This window comes from Phocoena phocoena, chromosome 5 (assembly GCF_963924675.1).
Source record: "Phocoena phocoena chromosome 5, mPhoPho1.1, whole genome shotgun sequence".
Classification (NCBI taxonomy): Eukaryota; Metazoa; Chordata; class Mammalia; order Artiodactyla; family Phocoenidae; genus Phocoena; species Phocoena phocoena.
The window spans coordinates 67,682,875-67,707,753 of record NC_089223.1 but is presented as its reverse complement, the minus strand read 5'-3'; the positions used below and the strand labels follow the sequence as shown (position 1 = coordinate 67,707,753).

At 42.5% G+C, this 24,879-nt stretch overlaps 3 protein-coding genes across 3 annotated transcripts in view; 2 read left to right on the top strand and 1 right to left on the bottom strand.

The window, feature by feature from the left end:
* The first annotated feature begins 1,329 nt into the window (after window positions 1-1,329).
* SLC10A4 (solute carrier family 10 member 4) lies at window positions 1,330-6,527 on the top strand. The gene is made up of 3 exons (XM_065878267.1): window positions 1,330-1,925; window positions 2,702-2,912; window positions 6,015-6,527. Exons 1-3 carry the CDS (start codon window positions 1,330-1,332, stop codon window positions 6,525-6,527), a joined length of 1,320 nt encoding a protein of 439 aa, XP_065734339.1.
* Window positions 6,528-7,946: 1,419 nt separating this feature from the next.
* Window positions 7,947-12,304, top strand: ZAR1 (zygote arrest 1). Its single transcript, XM_065877869.1, has 4 exons — window positions 7,947-8,801; window positions 10,469-10,561; window positions 10,647-10,721; window positions 11,997-12,304. The coding sequence occupies exons 1-4, from the start codon at window positions 7,947-7,949 to the stop codon at window positions 12,138-12,140; spliced, it is 1,167 nt and encodes a 388-aa protein (XP_065733941.1). The 3' UTR covers window positions 12,141-12,304.
* Window positions 12,305-17,649: 5,345 nt separating this feature from the next.
* The window catches only part of FRYL (FRY like transcription coactivator), a 135,280-nt gene continuing 128,050 nt past the window's right edge, over window positions 17,650-24,879 (bottom strand). The window contains exons 57-61 of the mRNA XM_065877145.1: window positions 23,113-23,181; window positions 20,362-20,379; window positions 19,436-19,546; window positions 18,232-18,422; window positions 17,650-17,908 (exon numbers count right to left, since the gene is read on the bottom strand). Of these exons, the coding sequence (XP_065733217.1) occupies window positions 17,650-17,908; window positions 18,232-18,422; window positions 19,436-19,546; window positions 20,362-20,379; window positions 23,113-23,181 (648 nt within the window). The remainder of the gene's footprint in view (window positions 17,909-18,231; window positions 18,423-19,435; window positions 19,547-20,361; window positions 20,380-23,112; window positions 23,182-24,879) is intronic.

The following is a 24,879-nucleotide window of genomic DNA, read 5'->3' as shown; positions in this document are numbered from 1 at the left end:
CCAGGGCACGAACCCGTGTCCCCTGCATCGGCAGGCAGACTCTTCAACCACTGTGCCACCAGGGAAGCCCAGTAATTGGCTATCACTTTATGGTCACAGCCTTCTCCAATGGCTCTGCCTCCTTGGTATGAATAGAAGTCCCTTTCCTTTGTAGATGCATCTAGAGACTGTTGTTGTTGAGTCAACATTTCCAAGAACTCTGCATTTGATTTGTTTGGGGATAAAGCTGTCTGAAGCAGGGAATCTCACAACTTTATTTGTCTTCAGTCCTTTAATCCTAAGGCCAGGGCTGTACTCAAAACACTTCATAAATCTATGGCCACTGAAGTAGCCTCTCCCCATCTGCCAATAACTTCCCAAATAACACATTTTTCACGGAGACTGTACTTAGCAGAGCTCTTCAATGCACGCTTTAATACCATATTCGCGGTGCACACTGAGCCAGCTGCTTCTGGGTTTGGCTGATGAGGTTGAGATTTCCCTGTGTCTTGGATTCCTGGTGTGGAAAAATCGAGCTAACAGTATCTCTCCCACGGCTCTGCTGTGAGAAAATCAAATGAAATAATGCACACACACATGCACAAGACCTGGCTCAAACCCCACCAATATTATTACTTTTTACTTTAAGTTGGAACACAAAAATCTTATTTAAAAATTGTAAGTTTAAACCAGATATTGTGTCTTACTACCAGAGAGCGGCTCCTATTAAGTCAGGCACCCCTCGGGATGCTAGCGGTTGCAGGCTCTTTGAACAGTGTGTATGATGTATGTGCGTCCATAGACAAACTCCTCTCTCTCTCTCTCTCTCTCTCTCTCTCTCTCTCTCTCTCTCTCTCTCTCTCTCTCTCTCTCTCTCTGTATGTCTGGCTTTCCAGATTTCATTATCAAAGAGGCACAGCCCATCAGAGAACTTGGTCAGCAGCCAGGCACAGTTTTTTCTTCTTCTTGTCCTTTGTCAGGTCTTTGTTCCGCCCCTGGCTACACTCTAACAGAACCACTTACTGGTGATTAAAAGGAGGGGACTCGGCGGCGGGGGCGGCGCCTGCGGGCGCGGGGGCCCAGCGATTGGGTTCACCCTCGGGGGCTGCGCTTTCTTAAGTGCCAGCCAGCGGCCTTCGGCCGACCCCCAGCCGAGCACCGACCCGTTGTCCCGGACGTCAGCCGCGCGTAGCACAGCCTTGCCACCGGCTGCCGTTTGGCGGGTGCGGACGGGCGGACAGACAGACGGACGGCGGTGGCGACCGAAGGCGCAGAGTCGCGCGCGGCGGGAGGGCAGAGAAATACGCAGGGCGGGCAGGAGCCAGACTCGCAGCCTCCCGCCGAAGCGCCATGGACGGCACCGGCAACGCCACCCTGCTCTTCGGCGCGTCCTCGCTGCAGCCGGACAACTACACCTTGTCACCCAACGCCACCAGCCTGAGCCCCGGCCCAGACACCCCCCTGGCGCCCGCCTCCAGCGCCGGCCCCAGCCCTGGGCTCAGTGTCGCGCCGGGGCCCGGCGTCAGTTTCAGCCCCGGCCCCACTCCGACCCTGACGCCGACGGCCGGCTGCTTCGCGGGTGGCGCCGCCGGCCCGAGCCCTACCCTGTTCGCTCAGCCCGAGGCCGCCCACGAGCCCCCATTCTGGGACACGCCGCTGAACCACGGGCTGAACGTGTTTGTGGGCGCCGCCCTATGCATCACCATGCTGGGCCTGGGCTGCACGGTGGACATGAACCACTTCGGGGCGCACGTCCGTCGGCCGGTGGGCGCGCTGCTGGCCGCGGTCTGCCAGTTCGGCTTCTTGCCGCTGCTGGCCTTCCTGTTGGCGCTCACCTTCTCCTTGGACGGGTCGGCCGCCGTGGCGGTGCTCCTATGTGGCTGCTGTCCCGGCGGGAATCTCTCCAACCTGATGTCCCTGCTGGTTGACGGCGACATGAACCTCAGGTACGGAGCTGCTGTCCGGTAGGCATCTCTCTTCTCCCAGTCAACCGCGTGTACAGCCATGCGTTCAAGACCAAGGAGGGAGGAAGGAGAGGCGGTTAGAATGAGGCGCGGAAGAGGGGAGAAGAAACTGGAGATGATGGGGATGCCCGGGCTTTGGAAGTCCAGGCAAACATGAAGAGGTAGGGTTGGAGGGGAGAAGATCTAGACGGGGACAGAGGTGCTCTGAGGGTCTTGGGGTCTCATCCACAACTGCCTCCCCACCCTCCCTGAGTGTTGGGCTGTCAGTGCAGGTTTGCAGGCCCCGGAAGACAAAGGAAACTGGGAAGTCTGAAGCCAGGACTCACGGGAAATGTAAAAGCAAAATAGGACTATTGGCTCCAATAAAGAAAGTAATCTCATATATAAGACAATATAATTGAGGTTAATCCAACAAGTAGTATTCAGCAGCTTTACCATGCCTCACAGGGTGCTTTGGAGGATTAAAAAGAAAACAAAAATGTTCCTGGCTCTCACAGTCATCCAGACTGTAACCAGCTCACTAGGCTGTATAAAGCAGAGGGCAGCAGCCCTGAGATTTTTCTTCTCCTGCCTGGAGTTCACGTTTCAGTTGGACTTAGCCATGCTGCTCTCTTGGTGCTCTCCTGGGATGAAGCAGGTTCTTCCCTGACTTCAAGCGGGGGGACTTGCAGTCTCTCCCGTTTTCTTCTACCCAATGTTCAAGCAAGGCTCTTTGGCTCAAAGCCCATTCCGACTTCTGTCCATTCCCTTTTCTGCAGCATCATCATGACCATCTCTTCCACGCTCCTGGCCCTGGTCTTGATGCCACTGTGCCTGTGGATCTACAGCCGGGCTTGGATCAACACTCCTCTGGTGCAGTTACTGCCCATAGGGACAGTGATCCTGACTCTCTGCAGCACTCTCATCCCTATTGGTTTGGGCGTCTTCATTCGCTACAAATACAACCGGGTGGCTGACTACATTGTGAAGGTAAGGTCACTCTTCACTTTGCATACTTAACACACGTAGAGAGTCCTTGGTCTCTGACCCATGGCTGAAACAGTGAGAAGTTTGGGAAAGAGAAGTAAGGAAGAAAAGGACTGGGTAGCCCTTGCATGGATAAACTTAAAAAAAAAAAAGAAAAGTTTATGCCACAAATATAACTTCTGTTCCATCTTTTGGAACTTCAAAAATAATAGCTTTAATTAAGACACCAGGTTAATTAAAAACAGCATAAGAGAACTGTCAGTATTCATAGGAGGAAACAGACCATGGGGGGAAAAGATGACAGTGCAATTAAATGGCAACATGTTTTCCACTAAGAAGTCATGTATTACTAAAAATCAAAGCAGGTGAAATAAAATTAATAGGATTTGTGCAGTACTTTTGAAATGCATTACAGTACTCTACTTTTTAAAAGTGGAACTCTAATTCTGAGAAACTCTGTAGAACTTTCCTTTAAAATGTTTTATTAATTTTCCAAAAGTAAGTTTACACTAATAAGACAAAAAGTAATTTAAAAATTACATCGTAAAAAAATTACATCGTAGAATATAATAGAATACACAAAACATTGGCTTTAAAGCACAAAATAGAATTAGGTCCTGGGTAAATAATGCAGAATATATTCACATTACTAAATTTGTGTTTCTTTTCCCTTCCCCATTGCAATATTTCATTCTTAAAGGTAGTGGAAGAATGGGATTTCTATTATTTTGTGCAATATTTCCAAAATTGCTTTATTTTAAAAAATTGATGCTTTTTGTAGCAGTAGAGATTTTGTAATAGTTGATTGGAGAAAAAATTTTAATATTTCTAAATTAAACTTTCTTTGAAAACTCAAAAGTAGTAGTAAATAAGAATAAATCATGAACAGGATTCTCATTTTAGGAAGTTAATCAAATAAAATACATAACGAATTAGTCTAATTAGTGTAAAATGTACATGCAAATTCCTTCAGACAATGAAGAGAAAAAGGATCACTCTAATGTTTCAATTATGTAGATTTAAGAAGACAGTTTTTTGTGTTTTACTTATACCAAAGTAATCTGATTATACAGAGGGGCTAACTTTTATTAATGTGAAAAATAGAGGGCTCTTTTCAGTACATATATCCAGCCTTGAGTAAAAAAAATTATGCTCTATTGTAAGCATATATATACTCTGAATGTAATAAAGATATATGTACATGTAAATATACATATTTGTTATATGTTATACATAACATATCTATAGATCATCTTGAGATCATTAAGAACTTACTAAGCTTGATCATTAAGGTAATACTATTAATGTGATGGCATTTACTATAAAACCTTGGGAATTCTAAGAGAAAGTCAAATAACCTATTTCCATGCTAAAAACAGGTAAACATATTTAAATAACAGACAATTCAATAAGATAGTGTAACTTTGCTGAACCTATTCCCTAGCCAGCACACTCATTAAGATCCACTTCATAATATCTTTATACTTTTGCAAACACTTTAAAATGAGCATTCAGTGTCAGTGTTCACCCAAATGATTTTAAATGGTTCAAAGGAAATGTTAGAGCCAATATTTTCACAACGAAGAATCAGATTTCCTCTCAAAGCTATTGATGTAGACACACTTTGAAACTTAATATAAGTTTTGATTTATAAAAGTTTGGTTTCTGCTAATTGTACATTTGTAACATGAGTATCTTATATAATAATTACTTCAGCACCATTTAGGGTAGACTTTTTGACCAGCCCAGATAAATTTTGAATAATCTTTTGAAGAATATAAAGTATATGCCAATCCCATAGACTCCAAAGGGGTATCCTCCAAAATATCTAGGGAACCAGAAGCAACACTTAAACTGTTCTGGATCTGTAGTCCCCCTCACAGACACCCACCCAATCCCCTTCCCCATTAAAAAAGAAAGCTACCGATTTGAAGGAGAACTAGGAGAAGGATTTTTAGGTTTCCACCTTACAATTTACAAGCCTGTCTTATTTGCATGAGTGAAATGTACCAGTCAGACATCAAGATGACACACTGTTTTATACAGTCAATTGTTTTTATCTAAAATCCTTCTATTATATATAATAATTCCTAAGAGTCGTTAGAGACTTACATGTGGGAGTTTTCTCATGAACAGGTGAAAAAGCAGGGAGTTGCAGGATTACAAAGAATTCCTCACATCTTATGTTTACATTTTTTTCTTTTCTCTTACCTAATCTAAGAGTTGGTAATTGTTTGGGTATTGCTAACAATTCTCTGAGCTATAAAGTATTTTGAAGGTTAAAAATATCAGACACTCAGTTTCATAAGTCAATAGGCTTTTATGTCCTGTGTAAAACCAGAACTAATTTCTTATGGAAAACACTGGGTCCTGTTCAGGGAAAGCAATGTCCATCTGTCCACTCTATTCATCAGACCATACCTGGTGTCTTGGGCTCAATTCTAACTGCTCTGTTTTTAAGAGGCACATTCACAAATTAAACAAATGCTCAGAACAGTCAGGACTCCAAAACAGTTATGGAATGGAGGCTGAAAGCCTGGGACAGTCTGCCCCCAGAGAAGAGTAGCCTTCCCCTCGTAACTGGTTTTTAAACTTCTGGAGGCTGTTTTGCAGGAGTAGCCGTCTGTCTGGTCTGTGCTGCTCCTGAGGGCCTATCCAAGACAATGGCTGGCAGTTATAGAAGGCAAATGGTCACTAGACATAAAGACAGGTTGCCAAACAATTAGAGCTGTCTGACACGGCCTGGGTGCCTCCTGAAGAGGTGATCTACCCATCTTCAGAAATACTCTGTCAGAGACTTTTTTTTTTTTTTTTTTTTTTTGTGGTACGCGGGCCTCTCACTGTTGTGGCCTCTCCCGCTCCGCGGCACGTGGGATCTTCCCGGATCGGGGCACGAACCCATGTCCCCTGCATCGGCAGGTGGACTCTCAACCACTGCACCACCGGGGAAGCCCTGTCAGAGACTTTTAATGGCAAAGATCTCCATTCTGTGTGGGAGGTCAGACTAGATGACTCTCCTCTTCCAAGAGCCCAGGATCCCCTTGCCTGAATCCCTCTTCAACTATCTTATTTTTGATGGCTTGTGTATCCCTGTTCTTTTACTAGGTTTCCCTGTGGTCTCTGCTAATGACGCTGGTGGTCCTTTTCATAATGACCTGCACTATGTTAGGACCCAAACTGCTGGCAAGTATTCCTGCAGCTGTTTATGTGGTAGCGATTTTTATGCCGTTGGCAGGCTACGCCTCAGGCTATGGCTTAGCTACTGTCTTCCATCTTCCACCCAACTGCAAGAGGACTGTGTGCCTGGAAACAGGGAGCCAGAACGTGCAGCTCTGTACCGCCATTCTAAAACTGGCCTTTCCACCGCAAAACATAGGAAGTATGTACATGTTTCCCTTGCTTTATGCCCTTTTCCAGTCTGCAGAAGCAGGGATTTTTGTTTTAATATATAAAATGTATGGGAGTGGAATATTGTACAAGCAAGATCCTCTAGATGAGGATGAAGACACAGATATTTCTTATAAGAAACTAAAAGAAGAGGAAATGGCAGACACTTCCTATGGCACACTGAAAGCAGATAATTTAATTATGATGGAAACCACTCAGACTTCGCTCTAAATATGGAGATACACAAGAGAGTTTATCTTGCTGAAATATTACTTCATGTTTATGGTCTGTGATAGTGTCTGTGGTTTACATAAAGAACAACAATTGGTTCACATTATTATACATGTAACAGTTTTGATCTGCCCACCATAAGGTTGCATTGGTATATTAGCCAAGCGTTTTCATAAATTACAAATCAATGTCGTAATATAACTTGCACCTGGGATTGCTAGGGTGCCACCTGAACAAATTTGCTTTTTTGGTTTTTCATCGTTACCGATTTCTATGATTGTTTCAAATGTTAACTCTTAGAAAACAGGGTCTTGGAAATGTAGAATTTTGATGCACTATCTTATATGAGTAAAAACACGCTATATTTGTAAAGCATAACTGAGTTTAATGTAATTGTTGTTAAAAAAAAAAAGTGTGCTTGCTCAGCTTATAAATACTTGACATTGTTAAAATTTGACCTGTATTCAGAAAAATCCCCAAACAGGTCTATTAAACAATGAAATATAGTATTTTATTGTCCAACCTGTATCAAATCAGAGAAAAATTACATTAACGTATTTGATTACTCGACCTGGTATCTATTTGTAACGAGTGGCCAACATGTTTCTAGTGGACAAGGCATTTGCTTTCAGCTGGGGACTGATTTGGTCTTCTGCATTTGTGTAAACACACCCTAAATCAGTTTCTCTTTTGGAAAGTTTATTTGGTTAGGAAAATCCGTAGAGCGACTGTCTACCCTAGAGAAGAGCAACAGTTATCAGACCCTCGTGGTACTCAGCAGCACCACCTGGTCACCGTTTGAGGTGGGGGGTTGGGGGCGCGGCGGGGGTGGAGTACGTTCTCCAAAGGGAGAAAACGATTAGCCTAGTCACAGATGCCCTGGAATGCTTTCCCTATGCACTTACTGAAAGGGTTCAATGCGTAGATTTCTCAGGGCAGCCCTGAGATGATGAAATAACCTACAATCTGAGATCGTAGGTATCAGACCCAAAGCAGTTCCCCCAAATCTTCGCATTTTTGCTCACTAGCCAGAGGCAATCAGCCTCGCCTCAGCTTCCCGGGCGGCGCCGACTATCACTCAGGGCTGGGGAGCACCTGGCTCAGCGAATCGCCGTGATGGTTCTCCTGCTGGTATCCTCTTCACCTGGAGCTAGTTCACTTACAGACCAGTTCTGCTTCGCAAAGAAAGCCTTCTTTGCACATCATCTCAGGGTATTTGTGCCAACCTCCGGGTGTGGAAAGTTCCCACACCGAGAAAGTCTGGCAGGGGCCCCTCCGGCGGGGACACCAGCGGTGGCGGGGCGGGGGGTGCGGGGGGCCGAGCAGCGCGGCCAGCGGGGGTGGGGCCCGCGCCCGGCTGCCCCCGGGAGGTCGCTTATTTAGGACGCAGGGGCGGGCAGGAGCGGCAGGGGTGCGCTGATGGCTGCTCTGGGGGACGAGGTGCTGGACGCTTACATGTACCCGGCGTGCGCCCTCTACTCGTACCCGTACCCCTACCCCTACCCGGCCGCCGCCAAGGGCAAGGGAGCGGCGGGCGGGGGAGGCTGGCGGCACCGGGACGGCGGCTACCCTCCCGTTTCCTCCTCCTCTGACGGCGCGGCCTCGTCGTCTTTCCCAGCCTACGGGCAGCTAGCGGCCGCCGAGTACTTCCACAGCTACCAGCGGGCGCAGCTCATGGCCCTCCTGTCGCAGGTGGGCCCCGGCCTCGCCCCGCGGCCCGGCCGCGCCAGCATTCGGGACGTGGCTGTACAGGTGAACCCGCGCCGCGACGTCTCCGTGCAGTGCTCGCTGGGGCGGCGTACGCTGCTGCGCAGGGCCCGCGAGCCCGGCCCTGAGCCCGAGGGCGCGGCGGGCGCGGGCGGCAGCTGCCCGGCCTCCCCGGAGCTGGCCCGCCGGGGCCCCGAGCAGGGCAGCCCGCCGAGCGGCGCCCCGCGGCCCGTGCGCTTCCCGCGCACCGTGGCGGTGTACTCGCCCGTGGCCTCCCGCCGCCTTTCCACCCTTCTGGAAGGGGCCGAGACTGCGGCGGCCGAGCAGAGGCCCGGGGCGCCGGACGGAGAGCGAGGGCCGCCAGCTGCGAGGCCCCGAGGCCCCGAGGAGGGAGAGGGGTCGGCGAGGAAGGAGCCCCAACGGCCGCAGTCCGAGGAGGACGAGGCCCAGGCCGGCGTACCGGCGAGCAGGGAGCAGCCCCCGCCGGTGACCGGCGCCCCGGACGCCGCGGGCGAGAGGTGGTCGCCGCGGAGCCCCCAGCCGGGCAAGGAGCGCCTGCGCTTCCAGGTGAGTCCCGAGTCGGCCAGGGAACCGGCGGGGGAGCCCCAGGGCTGTGCGCCCTCCTGGCTCGCGTCCCCGTCCCCGCCCCGCGGCTGCTCGCGACAAGTGGAGGCGCGCGCTCCCTTAGGCGCGGGCACTTCTGTGTGCCTTTCGGCAGCTGCTGAAGTCGTCTTTCTCCGGCAGAATTCAATCCAGTGTAGCTTGCGTGTTGCTGCGATGGTAAAACACCGGTTGCACAGGGGTGGCCGAGGAAACGCCCTTTTAACATTCTTAGTCCGAGCGTGTTTGCTGTGTAAAGCTCTGACCACGGGAGTGTAGTCCTGTGTTGATCCTGCACTGGATGATCTAGGATGGGTCTCCGAACATCAGAAGGTGAACTTAACTGGCAAAGGGAGTTGGTTGCCAAGGATCCCACTCACATTTTCTCATTCAGTGTGTTAGAAACCGTTAACAATTGACTGCCGGGGTCCTAGTCAGGATCTTCTCTTGCCCTTAAGACGCAGCCCTCTTCAGAAATCTAATAGCACTGCTGGAGCATCTGTGCTGTGCTGCATTGCTGCCTGAGAGGAGCAGGCTTGGAAGGCCAGTTGGTACTTGCCTGAAACTGGAAGGGCTGGAGCACACTGAGGGGTTGTAACCCAGGGGAGTGGAAAGGCTGGAGAGGTATTAAGAGGCCCGGAAGAGTCCTTTTGGGGTCTCTTCCAGGCTCCCCAGGGCTGTCTAGTGGGGGTGGGGGAACACAGGGTGAATCAAATTTGTGCACAAGCTGTGCGTGATCTTGAGTCTTTACCTTCCTGGGCTTCAGTTTGCTCACCTGTGAAACTGCTCAGTGTCCTCCAAAGTTCCTTCCAATTCTAAAGGCCTAACTCCAAAAACTTGTTTATAACTCGTTTCTCACTGAGAAGAACTTAAAAATAAGGTAATACTACTTTTGTTCATATTATGTGTGAATTATGGCTTATTCGTTTTAGATTCCCAGCACCACTGTTTGGTGGAAACTTAATTAGCAGCATAGAGAACTTTTTTTTTTTTTTTTTTGCGGTACGTGGGCCTCTCACTGTTGTGGCCCCTCCCGTTGCGGAGCGCAGGCTCAGCGGCCATGGCTCACGGGCCCAGCCGCTCCGCAGCATGTGGGATCTTCCCGGACCAGGGCACGAACCCATGTCCCCTGCATCGGCAGGCGGACTCTCAACCACTGTGCCACCAGGGAAGCCCATAGAGAACTTTTTTCAAGGTGTTCACCCAAGATCACTCTAGGATGCAGAGTCTAGTTTCTTTTCTTGAGTTTAACCACTTCATTCACGTGTGTTCTAAGATCAGACCTATTCTACAGAGAGAAGCCCTCCCCAAAGAATCCCAAAGTTCAGGAACTCTATGTGTTTGGCTTTCCCCTTGCCTGCCTGAGGGAAAACACCTGCTTAGTAATCTGTTAATTTGCTTTATGAACCAAGATAATCCGGTACATAAATTCTGGTGGGCCCTTGCTTTTCTACTTGATTAAGCCATTAGCTTTCGTAATGATTACGTCGTGGAGACGGACTTGAACCTGATTCTACTTTCCACCAAGATATGGAGTGGAGCTGCCAGTTTTAAGTGTCAGATCCTTTCCAAGCTTCTGAGATGAAGGCTATTCAGATGTCATGTTGGTTAAACTCTGCTATCCTTTTGCTCAGTTCTTAGAACAGAAATATGGCTACTATCACTGCAAGGACTGCAACATCCGATGGGAAAGTGCCTACGTGTGGTGTGTACAGGGCACTAACAAGGTAAGAAACGCCCTGTAACTGGCATCATCCTGACAAAAAGGTTCAGGAGGGTTTTGCTCTAAGTTTTTCCTCTTTCCCATCACAGGTTTACTACAAGCAATTTTGCAGAACATGTCAGAAGTCTTATAACCCTTACCGAGTGGAGGATATCACCTGTCAAGTAAATTGAATGTTTGTATTTTGTGTTTGAACTGGGTAGTGATTAGAAGATTTGGAGGTAGTTTCTTGAATGTATTTCCTAAAAGAGCCTAGATTCCCAGTGACCTGAGGTTTTGATTTCTTTCTGGAAGGAGTTGTAGAAATAATGCTTAACTGGGAAACAAGGCCTTGGTGTTAGTTTTCTCCTGCTCTTGCAAACCTCGGTCATGTGAACGTCTCTAGAAGCTGTTGCCTCACTTGCAGTGTGGAAGAATGTTTGCTTTGCCTGAGACTCAGCTGAATGTAGGAGAAAGTAAACCTAGAAAACAGATTATCTTTCTACTAACATGAAGTAGTAAAGGTTGACGGTTTTACCCAAATGCGTTTTATGAAGCACATACCCAAGTTAAAGTATTTAGTAAAAGCACGGGTTTTTTAAACTTTCCATTTTGCCTGTGAGTTCAGGAAGGGATTTGTTTTAAAGTCAACCTAAGCTGCTTTAGCTTTAACCCTAAGCTTTATGGGGTTAAGTGGTAACACGTTGCTTGTTACTGTTAACTGAGCACTGCACTGTGATAAAGGGCTCTGATCATCGAAGAGGGAGAAGTGACTACACTTGCCTGTTAATCACACAGCTAGTGGAGCTTGACTTGCCGGCAGAGACACAGCCTAATCAATGCACTTGGCTCCAGGTGGATGCCGGAAGCATGAACACCGCAGGGTGGGTGGAGAGAAATTAAGTATGGAAAACGTAGACGAATCTAGATCTTGGGAGAGTAGGGTAGATTCTCAAGTAGGAGAGAGGAGTTTGACAATGAAAGCGAACTTTCTAACTACTCTGCTCTTGGCCCAGCAGTTGCCGCTCTGCCTTCTGCCTCAGCTTGCGGTCCTTCGGAGCAGGGAGAAGGGCCAAGGTTAGCCACTGGTGCCGGGCCTGCTACTTGGTTCCTGGCCTCACACCTTCGATGTTGTTAAACTCCTCTCTCCTGCTCGCTTGTTCTCCACCCTTCAAGGGCAGGGACAGATTTCCTCTTAAGCTGTTTTAAAAGAAACGTCACACAATTCAGCATTGAATCCTGTGCAACCTGGGAGCAGGACTGCATGATAAAATGCTCTACTCCTCCCATCCTTCTCCTTGCTAGGAAGGGATGTAGACAGAACAAGATTAGCACAGGACTTTGCTGAGCGTGCATTCAGTTAGTATTTGAATGGACTAGAAACATAACTGAAGTTCCAGGACATCACCAAGCGTTTATGTTCTGTATGTACTTCTCACTTTTTTTTTTTTTTTTTTCAGAATTGTAAACAGACTAGATGCTCCTGCCCAGTAAAAGTTCGCCACGTGGACCCCAAAAGGCCCCACCGTCAAGATCTGTGTGGGAGATGCAAAGGCAAACGCTTATCCTGTGACAGCACTTTCAGTTTCAAATATATCATTTAAATGAATGTGAAAAAACCAAAACCCTGGTCCCGCCGAACGTGTGCTAGTGGAGCAGACAAGTGAGCTTTTTTCCATGCCCCTCTTCCTCCTCTCTGCCGCTCCCTCAAAGTACTTCGTGAAAGGCTGTATTTGACAAAGCTTGTCAAATAAAAGCATTGCAAAACAATTGATACGCTGCGTAAAATCCTTAAGATTTAGGAGAGCCTGTCTTAACAGTCTGGGCCTTTTACTTTAATATCTGTCCATTGCTTACAGAGCAACCAGGCTCTGAACTAGGTTAGTCACTTGAGAGAAAAGTGTAGAGGGACTCACGTGAGGTTTACTACTTGTAGGTCTGTAGGGCTGATGCCTATAAGAAATTGATTGAATAAAAAGCCATCTATTAAAATGAGCATCCTTCTGGGGCAGGTGGAGGCTAGAGCCAGGCCTTGACGTTTGAGGGGACCTCTGATGTTTGGGGATGGGTAACGCAGAGTCAGAACCCAGAATGGATGGCCCACAGCTGATCTCGGTTTAGTCGGTGCTGAGGGAGAAAGGCTGTGAGCGCTGGTGACTTGCCAATCACGATGTCACAGGTACGGATGGGAACAGGGTGGCTAAGGGCAGCTTTAAGATGTTAAATAACTTCAAGTGGACTTCAGCTGGTGATTTGTTAACTTTAAAAAAAAAGCCCTCCTAAATGTATTTAAAGATTCAGTTAGAGGCAGCTTTATTTAGCCTTTGTCATTATGGACTTGCAGTTCTGTAAGTGGAAACAGTGTTTGGCGCCATCTAACACAGGGATTCTCCTAACCTGGTTACCAAGCTTTCTACCTGAGCACCAAGAAAACACTGAGACCGGGGCACCAGCGTTCTCCCGGTGCAGGGATGGGGGTGGGGGATGACGTGAGGGGTTTTCATGAAATCAGAGTTGAGAGCTGTTGATTGCTTGGTTACAGAAACCACATAATTGGGGCCAGGTGCTAATTAAGCCTTCCAATTTTCTAAGCATCCCATTTTTAAGTTAACCCTTACTACCTTATAGGCCATATATAGTAAGTCTGTTAACATCTTGGATGCTTGTATGTAGACAAATATGGAGAATAAAAAGAAATGAAAATGAGTTTGAAGTCTCTAGAACCCTTTATAGCAAGAGGGAAGGCCTCTAACCATATGGCTTGGTAAGGTGTTTGTAAAAAGGCAGATTCTTAGGTCCCTATCTCTACTGAGTCACTACATGGAGGTGAAGCATTGAATAAGCGCCCCAGGTATTGCTTATGGAATTGAAGTGTGAAAACTACAATTGAGTCAGCCTTGCACTTACCGTAGAAAAACACATGGCTGTGGGCTCTGCCCCTCATAAAACTTCCAGTGTAGTGGGTAGATGGCCATTAATTTCCTGTATAAAACTTCTGCCATGCACTATGTAAGACCTACTTGGTACCTGGTAGGAGGAAAAAAAAAGGATCTGACTTGGGGAGGTCAGGGAAGCCTTGCCTAAAAAATGACTACAGCTGAGCTAAAGTTTGGATGAGTTGAATTAGACAAAGAGGGGAAGAAAGGACTTTTCCAGACTAAGCTAATGTGTGCAAAGGCCCAGTGGTAGAGAAAGCCAGAAGGCCACAGGGGCAGGGATGGGGATGATGGCAGGTGCAACTGATAGGCCCAGGCTGGGAGGACTCTTTGGACCTTGCTCAGGAGGACTGTTTTTCATATGTCATCAGTAAGAATCCACCGAAAGGTTTATAAAGCTGTGGTGGGGCATGGTGACAGATTCACCTTTTAAAAAAAATAATCACTCTGGCAGTATGGTGGATGCCTGTAAACCTGTACGGAGTCTTGCAAAGATCAGATAAAATGGTGGTGGGACCAAAGAGAAATGAAGGATGAGAACTCTAGGTGTGGGTGAAGGTGATGTGTTTTGTGCTAACACTATTAACTCCTGATGTGGTTGAGGGTATGTACAGGGATAGGAAACCGATCTGACTCACGTGACGTGCAAGGGGTACATAATATTCACTCAGCATTTGCTGAATGAATGAGGAACAATAGGAATATACCTTCAATGAGTCCTAGGACAAATTCAGTGGTTATTAATACAGCTATTAAAATGGCTATTAATCATTCTTTAAGCTTAATATTGTTTGCCATTAATTTTCCTAATAGAGCAGCTAACCCTGTTTTACAGCTGAGGAAAGCAAGGATCAAGATACGTGTCACTTAGAGTTAGTGGCCATTCGGACATTGAACAAAGTGGTATAAAAACTCATTCATAAGAGTTATGGTGACAACATTCTACCAATAAGGTACTGTCAAACTGTATGTATAATTGGAAATTTATAAAACTGATTTTTCTTTGAGAGAGTGAGAGGCTAGAAGGAAATATCCCAGAATACTGTTCTCTCTGGGTGTCAAGAGAAGTGATTCTAGTTTTGTTCATGTTTCTTACATTTGCTAAAGTGACAGTGGATCACTTTGAAAATTTAAAAATAAGAATGCCATAAAGTACAATTATTATCACATTGATTCTTATTTCCTCTAGTGTAGGTTATGCTGGTGGATGAGCAGTTCTCATAGACCAAAAGGAGGTACACTCACTCTGGCTTTGGTGAGTCTGTTCCAAGAAAATGTCTGACGATTTCCTAAATTTAAGGTAGATCTTCTATCACTAAAAGTAGAAAATATTTTTTAAATTGTGTAAAAATCCTTTGGATTTTTCTTCTTTGGAGAAACTGCCATTTATTTGTTTTTTTGTTTTTAATTTATTTGGCTGCACCAGGTCTTAGTTGCGGCACTCGGGGGTCTTTTTAGTTGTGGCACTCGGGGGTCTTTTTAGTTGCGGCACTCGGGGGTCTTTTTAGTTGTGGTATGCGAACTCCTAGTTGCGCGTGTGGGATCTAGTTCCCTGACCAGGGATCAAACCCGGGCCGTCTGCATTGGGAGCGCGAGTCTTAGTCACTGGACCACCAGGGAAGTACCCAGATCTCTTATCTTGTGATTTTACAAACTTACTGTTTAAAAATGATAAATTTAGTGGGCAAAGGAAAAAGTTTGTATGAGCAAAGACTGGGCTCTGATTGGAACTAAATAAGGTGTTTAATAAATTAAGCATTTGATATATTTTGTTAATAAGTGCAAACTTTGGACCCAGAGGACAAGGAGCAAAAAATTATAGGTTTTAAGGAAATCTGATTTGCAAAAGGACAATCTTAATGACTTTATATCTGCATCTTGCTTTCTGCATGTGTATTAATCTTTAGTACATTATTAATAGGCTTAGTTACATATAAATAGGAGAAGGAAATTTCATTGTTTGGAAGGTTTGGTTTGGGTAATTAGTCAATTGAACTGAATCTGTTCTTCCACCCCCACCCCCTTTATTTTTTTTGCGGTACGCGGGCCCCTCACTGTTGTGGCCTCTCCCGTTGCGAAGCACAGGCTCCGGACGAGCAGGCCCAGCGGCCATGGCTCACGGGCGCAGCCGCTCCGCGGCATGTGGGATCCTCCCGGGCCGGGGCACAAACCCGTGTCCCCTGCATCGGCAGGTGGACTCCCAAGCAAGCACTGCGCCACTAGGGAAGCCCTGTTCCCCCCTTTTGAAGGGAAATTATTTTTAAGAATAATGAAGGCAACATTTGAAAAGTTCCTTAATTATGCACACTCTAATCATTCATCCTTTCTTAAAATACAACACAAACCAACAGCTACAATGCTTTTTTATTTTAACAAAAAGGATATAAGGAGGGTGAGAAAAATAGGGGATGGTAAGATAGGCTGTAAAGTGTGGTGTGTCTCCAGACACCCACCCCTCTCTTCCTGCCCCGCACCCAGAAGTTATTAAATAATTTAAAGGACACCATTTACAGTTCCAGAACACCATCAAAATAATTGTTTTTATCAGGGTCAAAAAATACAGTGATTATGAATGTGCTGTGACCAGTTACAGAACTTTACAGGTAACATAACTCTAGTCAGCAGTCCAGCGGCGTGCACAGGGCCCTCAGTTACTGCACTTGAGCATAATTACATCTCTGGCAGGGGTCTGCACCGCCAAGAAAAGGCAAAGCCAAGCATTTCATTTCTACATTCTAAACTCTGGAATCCCAGAGCCCAGTTTAAAAGAAAAGTCACAGTGGATAAGAGATGCATATAAAAAATACAAGGTGTTCCTTTCAAATCAGAGGACTTGTGGGACTACATTCATTTCTTTTACAAAATGCTATTTAAAAAAAGGACAGAGAATCCAGTTCATGTTATGCTACAGGCTTGGACAGTGAATACGTATATTGCATGTTTTGGTAGTCAGTCTTCAGGCTTCCTTTCATCTTCCCCCATAGCCCCAGGTTCCTTTAGGGTGAAACATGTGAGTCCTGAATAAACATATAAAAATGCATTTGCATCTCTCTTCTTGAATTCTGCAGACTCGAGGGCCTGCAAGTCATATATTTTACCATCAATGACCACAATTTTTTCTTTAGCTTTGTACACCTCTTCTTGTATAACAGTGCATTGCACAAATGTACAAGAAAATACTGGTTTTAATCTATACAGTTTCTATAATAATTATGGAGTAAAATAAGTTAACTTTTCTAATGAGAAGAGCTGACGGGCAGCATACATCTTTATTTTACATTTTAAAGTCTCTGCAGGCATCTACTTTGGTTAGTTATCAACAATCGTAACATAAGCACTGATCAGAGAACTGAGCAGCATTCCAATAACGTTAACAGATATATTATTTCTTCTTGAAATACTGGGAAAGCCCAGTTTTAAAATATTATTAAAATGTTCTAACATTTACACACTATGAAGAGTTAGATCTAATAAAATAAAATTTTTTCAAAAATAATCTTGCAGTGCTCTTTTAGGCATGCTCTGAGACGTTATCACCAAACATCCATACCTTGAAAATATGACTATCACATATTCACACATCTCAGCTCGCACACACACACACAATTCCTTATACAGACCAAAAAACAAAACACCCACGCCCTTATCCCACATGTTGGGGGGGGAAAAAAAAAAATCAATGGTTTTTGCAAAGAAGTCTTTCTGTGTATATCCATCCGACTGGATGTTCTTCATGTAGATGGTTAACTATCAGTTGTTGATTATGCTTGTGACTACTAGAAATCCAAGCATCTCTGCAGGTCTTCAGCTAAAATGAACCAGCCTCGATTTCAGCCTCATTTCACCTGCTTTCCAATGTCTCAGTATTAGAGGCCATTATTGCAGACATTCTTAGAATTCTTTTCTTTCTCCAGAAAGCAATATATTTGTATGCATCACTTTTAGCCCTTTTCTTTTCACTTAAGTAATTTAAAAAATTCTTTCTTCATACAGTTATTGTGGGAGGTATTGGCAGCTGTTAAACGATTCGTTTTTTTCCCCTTCAGATCTGATTCTGACGTTCTTACTTTTTTTACCCTGGTGAAGTTTGACAGTGAACTGCAAGGGTCCATAGAAGGTGCTCGTTAATATTCTTAATCGCCTTCAGTTTAGTCTCTTCCTAAATGCCTGAAGTTTCTCAGAATCCAGTGCTCACCAAATTTCCAATTGGTTTGGCCTGTGCTAGGAGTTGGTATGACTGCACCATGCGTAGAGACTCTCTTATTTCTAGATTAAGTTCCATCAATTTGTAGTTGGCTTCTGACATGTCCAGGTCAGAGCCTATGACTGCAAAGCTTCCCGTCTGGCCCAGGGTCTGGTGATGGAAATAGATGTGTAACAGTGTCTGGACAGGGTCATCTTCACAACTGCCAAAGATATCGTTGGGCCACAGAGATCTGAAAACACACAGTATTTTTAAGTCCTGAGACTCAAAGTAATTATTCAAGATAACTACTTTTAAGTTAATACCTATAAAAATAATTTCCTTTTGAATCACTGAGGATCTGTTTTAATATTTGAGCAAACATTAATGTGAAAGTATCACAGAATGAACAAAATCTAAAATTGGTGTCATTTCATTGGTAACTGTACAAAATAAGGTCATGTTTTCCTTTCACAAAGACATAATATTCAAACATCAAACTGAAAACCAAACCCAATCTTTATCAACTTCCAGTTAGGTATAAAGGCATCTCCTATAAATTCCTTCACAATTTACCTGAAAGCTTTGACTTGTGCTACAGCTGATATAAATTCCTTATTTTTCAAAGTTTCAATTAAAGTATGAATGGCAGTTTCTATAGTAGTTTGTGCAGCTTTGGAAATGTCAATTTCTTCACTTTCTGAGGCGGACTCGGCTTCTTTGAGGATAGTTTCCAACTGGGCAAGTTCCTCTGACATGTTGAAGACCTAAAAGAAATAAATATACCTTAAAAGGATCAATTTGTATGTTCAGTAACAACAAGAGCCTTTACTTGGCTGTGAAGGTACATCTAATGGTGGCAGTATTTTCTCTTAAAGATTATTTTCAACGGTTAAACTTAGTCCTTATGGGCAGTTAATATTTCGAGTTCTCTATTCAGTTGGAATAAATAATTTCAGCTGCCAAATAGTAGTCTTTACTCTTGATAAAACAGGTGGTCTTAAGTGTAATAACTGTTACATTGTAATAAGTTAAAATAATTGGTTGCAACCAATGTTTATATTGGTTTTAACATGTGATATACACTTCATCTTGGATAGTAAAAATACATTTATGTTATTTTTTTTTTGCTAACAGTAGGCCTGGAATTATCATGAAAAAAAATTTTGACAGTAATGAGAAGGCTTTATATTTTAAAGGGTTACTTACCCAGGGTATTTTATATAAACCAGTACGTGTTTATTTTTTAAAATAAATGTAACCACTTCAGATTAGAAAGCGAAGTGATTTCCTCGGTGATAGTTTTGGTACCAGTGGTTGACAAGGGGGAAAAAGACTCAAGTCCCTACTTTTGAATCTATTCATGACACGATTTCTAACATTCGCAGTGCTCTTGACATGTTTATTCTTGTGTGCATTACTTAAACTATAGAAATACTATGTGGACAAGACGTTAGAGGCTTTCATAATACAATTTTGTCTTTATTGAATTGACGTGCTTTACTTCATTTTTGATTACAGATGATCTGTTGCTGCTACCGCGATCTTTAAGGTCTGGGATCTTTTAAGATCGCTGGATATCTGCCGTCACATTTACGAACAGGTCCTGAAATAGTACATCATTTCAAAAACCAATAATGCTTAACTGGGGTTGGGGCGCGGGGGGGGAAGATTCACTATAAGCGACTTTTCACTTCATTGCTCCTGCAAGGAAATATGTATGCATGTATTTTAATTTCCTAGAATCAGTTACTAATGCCTAGTACAACTGAATATTTACCTCTGCTTCATTTTTAATTGTGTTTACTTGATTGATAAGTTTACAGTAGGCTTGGAACAGAAGCAGCAATTGAAAATGCAATTTGTATAACCTTCGGCAGAGCTCCAGTTCCTAGAAATAAATAACACTGTGTTAAATTTAGGTGTTATTTTCCATATTTGACTAGACAACATATTTCAAATAAAAATTTATAAGTAAATAATTGTTAAAATTTGTTCTGAGCTTAATTTTTCTGCAGTAAGCAAGTTAATATGGTATAGAAGTTGATGAAAGACAGATGAAAGATGCTCTGAAGACTGGGATTAAAATAAAAATTTAAAGATTATTGGTTACATAATTCATTTTCAGTGTGAAGCACATTTTCACATTAGACAAACAGAATTTTTCAGCAGGCAATAAATAGAATGCTTTAAAAAGAATTCACTAGAACTTAAAACTTTAACTTCATAACGAGAAGAATTTACAAGTGCATATACTCTTGCCACACTGAGATGTACATCTCACTGCGTTTATCAACAAGTGCTTGATAAAGCAAAAAGTAAAACTCTGGATAACCTCTCACCTAAAAAGTAAGAATAGTTTGTCTTTAAAATGAGTTCCTTTTTTTTTTAAAAAAAGCAAATTTGTAATCTCACTGAAACAAGACAATGAAATTAACAAATGCACTTGGATTCTTAAAATTAAGAAATATAAAAGGAGACATGTTAGAGATGTGTAAAAAGGCAGCGCTAGTTGTACAGATTAATTATAACACCTCATTGTCTTTGTAGGACTGAAACATTTCATGGATTAGGGCTATGCAAAACTGAAGCACACACTACTCTTAAAGCAGTCCATGACAAAACATTGCTAGGTCACAAATGGCAAATGAAAACCAGTTTGTCTGACATGGATAAGTAGTCTATAAATTAAGACAGGTCACTTACTGCTAGAATTTCCATTTGCTAAGCAAGAAGGTGATCGGGTCACAAAAAATACAAAGGAAGAAAAAGACCAAGAATTAGTGTAACAAATCATTTTAACTAGGGTCACAGATGTCCCAGGCAAACTGAAGAACATTTAAAATTACACCCAAAAGAAAAATTTATGATGCTGTTTCCAGAATAAAACTTCTTAGACATTTACTGTAACAATCCAGGGTGTTTTTTCACTCTTTGCCAAATAACAGCTAAATTACATTTAGGCTATAGTTTATTTCTTGTGCAAAAGCTACAAAGAATAAAACTAGTGGGATACTGGGAAAGTTGGCTACTGAAAGTGGTCTTCTATCTGGGTTTTTATAGCCTTTCCAAAAAAAAAAAAAACAAATAAATTTCCGTTAGTAAAGTGGAAAACTTCTGATTAGAAAATATGAAATGATTTGCTCTTCTCAGAAAATAATTGGTTTATAATTTTATGTAATATGTATTTGCCCATGAGAAGATTCTGGCATGGCTCATTCTGGGTTGCCTACCCTTGGCTGTCTAAGTCCTAAGTTGCCATAATTAGTGCTGAATCAGAAGGTAAAATATTGAGAGCAGTTGTGTGTTTTAAATTGCATTGCAAATGTAATTTAGTAAACCTCAGCAATTCAACCCAACTAGGTTTGAATCAAACGAGATAACGTAAAATACACTGTGAAACATCCAGGTTATGGAATATTTAAAAATTATTACATTAAAATATCTACAGCAACTTAGACCTAGTCTCATTAATGGAGAAGAATGACTTCTAATTAAAACAGCAATCGCCATAATGTAAATATTGCTTCTACAAGTCCTTTTTGAAATCTGCTTTTCTAAATAGTTTCCTCTGAAGCACTGTTTATATAACATTTATTCCTATCAATTTAGAAGGGATTTGCTAAGCAAAGGTGAACTTCAGCTCCCTACTGCTTACCATAAATTATGTAGATGGTCACCCTGTGAATGTTAGTTGAGCACAATCCAATGTCAAACGTATTAGCGTATCTAAATTTCTGAGGTTTTACTTACAGTTTTATATGGAAACTAACAACAATTTGAGCTTTTAAGTATTTTTTTTTACTTCCATTAGCATAAATAAAAACTGACTCTACACACGTATTATCCAGAGCATCTACTTTGGGATGTAATGGAAAAGAAAATCACTGATAAAGTTTACGATCACAACTGTAGGAAATAACACAGACGTAATTAATTTCATAGCTCTGAATTACTAGAAATCACGCTAAATATGTTAACACTGTACATTTAAAAATATTGCTTTTTAGTGTACTGAAATTTGCATATACAGTCTTCATTTACTTTTAATATGTATTGATTGCTTATTATGCAAAAGACTATACTGGTATACAGCGAAAGACAATACATAATGTGCAAAAAGGGACCCCTGCTCTCGAGGAGCTGAATGTGAGAGGAGACCTAAGGTATCAGTGGAAGTCTTCAACGTACAGAGTTTTCAGTTTTCACTTAGTAGAAAACCTCAAGCTATACTAATTGACACAGACTCCTGGAGATGGAACTCATTTTCTTCAAGGTAGAAGGGGTATAAGAAATCACTTAGTCTAACCACCTAATTAATATATGAGAAAAGCAGTTTGTTACTTGCTTAAGCCATAGTGGCAAAAACAGAATTAGAACCAAAGGATCTAATTCTAGTCTGGGGTTAATTTCTTATCTTGCCTCGTTTCTTTCTTTACACAGATTATTTGACAATTTCTTTATGACAGAGCAGGATTTGGAGTCAGCCTTCCAAGGTTTGAATCTTAATCTATTTACTTACTGAGTCTAGATAAATTAGCTTCTCTGAGCCTCAATTTTAATTTGCATACACTTTTTCTCATTTATTTAAAAATATTTATGAATTGCTCATTATGTATCCTCATCTGTGTAATGGGGCTAATTACAGCATCCACTGGACAGAGCTGTAAGGACTGAGCTAATGAATGTGAAACGCTCAGCACACTGCCTGGCAAACAGTTTACGTTTATTGAGAGCATACTGTTATTTTCTCAACATTTCAGTTTTGTAAAGCTTCACATTTTTATTACAATAGTACAATAACTTACAGTGACTAGAAATCTGTAACAATCTGATGTTGTAAAAGGTTAGAATTCTCATGTCAAATGCAAAGGGTGTTAACTGATTGATACATGTTCCCCATATGAAGTTATACTTTTATTAGAATGATTTGTAGGTCTTAATTTTATCCTCCTATAATGTATGTGTTACATATGTGCACTTTTCTCTAAGCAAATATATTACTATTATTTTCACTGAATTTTATATTAGCAAAACCCATAATTTATCCAATCAGAATTTCAGCTTTGGAAGGGCTAGTATGAATGTATATAACATTACTCAGGTTTGATATCCTGACCAGACTATTTATCTGTAGAGTACTAATGCAGAATGAAAAAATGTTTAGAGAGGCAGATGCAACTAAAAGTCAACTTGGACTGTCCAGATATTCATCGAGCTTATCTATGGAATGTTATTAAGCTTCAGTCATAAGCTGGCCGTTCATTTTTATTGAAGTGAATTTTTCATTACTAAGCCAATATTCCATTGAACCTAACTTTTACGAAGATTGTTCTGATAACAAAAATGAAAAATGTTACAAATATTCTTTATTTCTAGGAATATCAAGGACATTTGAGCATACATATTATTTTACCTGATACAGAAATATAGCAAAACTAAGAATAAGAAACTTACTTGTGCATCTGTGTTTATCCTATACATGTCTTCTTTGGCACCAAATGTCCTCTTACAATTGTCTAACCACTGAAAAAATAAACAACAGTAAATTTTAATACAGTAATTGCACAATGCATAATGAAATTGGTACTGTAATGGCCTGCTCATATAAAACAACAATCTTGGACTTCCCTGATGGTGCAATGGTTAAGAATCCGCCCGCCAATGCAGGCGACACGGGTTCGAGCCCTGGTCTGGGAAGATCCCACATGCCGCGAAGCAACTAAGCCTGTGTGCCACAACTACTGAGCCTGCGCTCTAGAGCCCGCGAGCCACAACTACTGAGCCCACGTGCCACAACTACTGTAGCCCGTGCGCCTAGACCCCGTGCTCCGCAACAAGAGAAGCCACCGCAATGAGAAGCCTGCTGGCCGCAACTAGAGAAGAGCCTATGTGCAGCAACAAAGACCCAAAGCAGCCAAAAATACTAAATAAATAATTAATTTAAAAAATAAATAAAACAACAGTCTTAAAAAGTGAACTTGAATTTCTAGGACTGGTTGTAGACATAGGCTTTCATCTCCATTTGAGCCGAATCATTTGTATGCAACAAACCCAAGCAGAGGATACTGTGTATGTGGCTACATGCACACGCTGGGGACGGTTTACTAATGGAAACACAATCAGCTGTCTTCTATTCCAGGGCCTTGTGGCGCTCCATTTCAGTAAAGAATATTCATTTTGTAGATATTATGGGAAATCTTCACAACCTATACCTGACCTTTGTCTAATGTAAGATGGGGAAATGAAAGATGGGCTTCCTGTCCTGTCCTGTTAATTTAATAAAGGCAACTTAGAAAGAATTAACCAGGTCCGTTTGCTTATCGGAAGTGTAATTCTCAGAAGACTTGTGTCACTTTTAATTAGTGAAACAGAAACTAAAATACATTTTAAATCTTGTTTTTGTTTCTTTTTCTTTTTTCTTCCTTTTTGGACAGCAATAAATGACAAACATATTATCTCCAATGAATATTGAATACAGAAGCCAAATGTGGATTTTCCTTTTCCAGGGGCTGGTCCTAAAGATGGATATTTATTTAAGGGACCTTTTCCTCGGTCAGATAAAAAGAAAATAATAGCACTACGGTTTAGTGGGGAAAAGACACTGGAGTCATAGAATTTCCAAGCTAAAGTGAAAGCTTAGAGCCTTCAAGTTAAGCTCCTGGGTTTCCACGGTTTGATATTATTAATATTACCAGTTCTTTCGACTTCCTAGTTCTTTTTGTGTGATAGATTAAATATAATAAAACAAATATATATATATATGAAGTCATTAGGACTTTGAGAAAAACTACTAGCTACGTTTTTACTCTTTGAAAATATTTCAGTAGTAGACATTTGAAATTCTCAGTTGTAGCTGTTAATGGTCTACATGCAAAGAATGAAAATTAGATGTCTCGGTTGTTTCAAAACAATCTCTTTGACCTTATGTCCCTTTTATCCTGGTTCCTCAGCCTACACAGGCCCTCAGGCTCTTTACTTGACAGCCTCTCAGAAGAAAAACATGTTAGGCTTTCCTAGTAAGATACAGCTGCTGGCGGTCACTGTCAAAAGCTATCTAGCAGATTTCTTTATATGAGCAAAATTCAGTTGACATCTATCACGGAATCTGTACCTTAATCTTTATTCACTCAAAATGTTAAAATGCCTATACACTTCATCCTCATCACAAGTCCGGCCCAGTTTGTCCAAGTATACTGATACATTTGAAAAAAATACTTTCAA

Excerpts from the sequence above, each read along its gene's own strand:
- ZAR1 (XM_065877869.1), top strand. The coding sequence starts at position 7,947 with ATGGCTGCTCTGGGGGACGAGGTGCTGGACGCTTACATGTACCCGGCG. Across the intron at positions 8,802-10,468 it reads AGGAGCGCCTGCGCTTCCAG|TTCTTAGAACAGAAATATGG; the intron begins GTGAGTCCCGAG and ends CCTTTTGCTCAG. Across the intron at positions 10,722-11,996 it reads TGGAGGATATCACCTGTCAA|AATTGTAAACAGACTAGATG; the intron begins GTAAATTGAATG and ends TTTTTTTTTCAG.
- SLC10A4 (XM_065878267.1), top strand. The coding sequence starts at position 1,330 with ATGGACGGCACCGGCAACGCCACCCTGCTCTTCGGCGCGTCCTCGCTG. Across the intron at positions 1,926-2,701 it reads GACGGCGACATGAACCTCAG|CATCATCATGACCATCTCTT; the intron begins GTACGGAGCTGC and ends CCTTTTCTGCAG. Across the intron at positions 2,913-6,014 it reads TGGCTGACTACATTGTGAAG|GTTTCCCTGTGGTCTCTGCT; the intron begins GTAAGGTCACTC and ends TTCTTTTACTAG.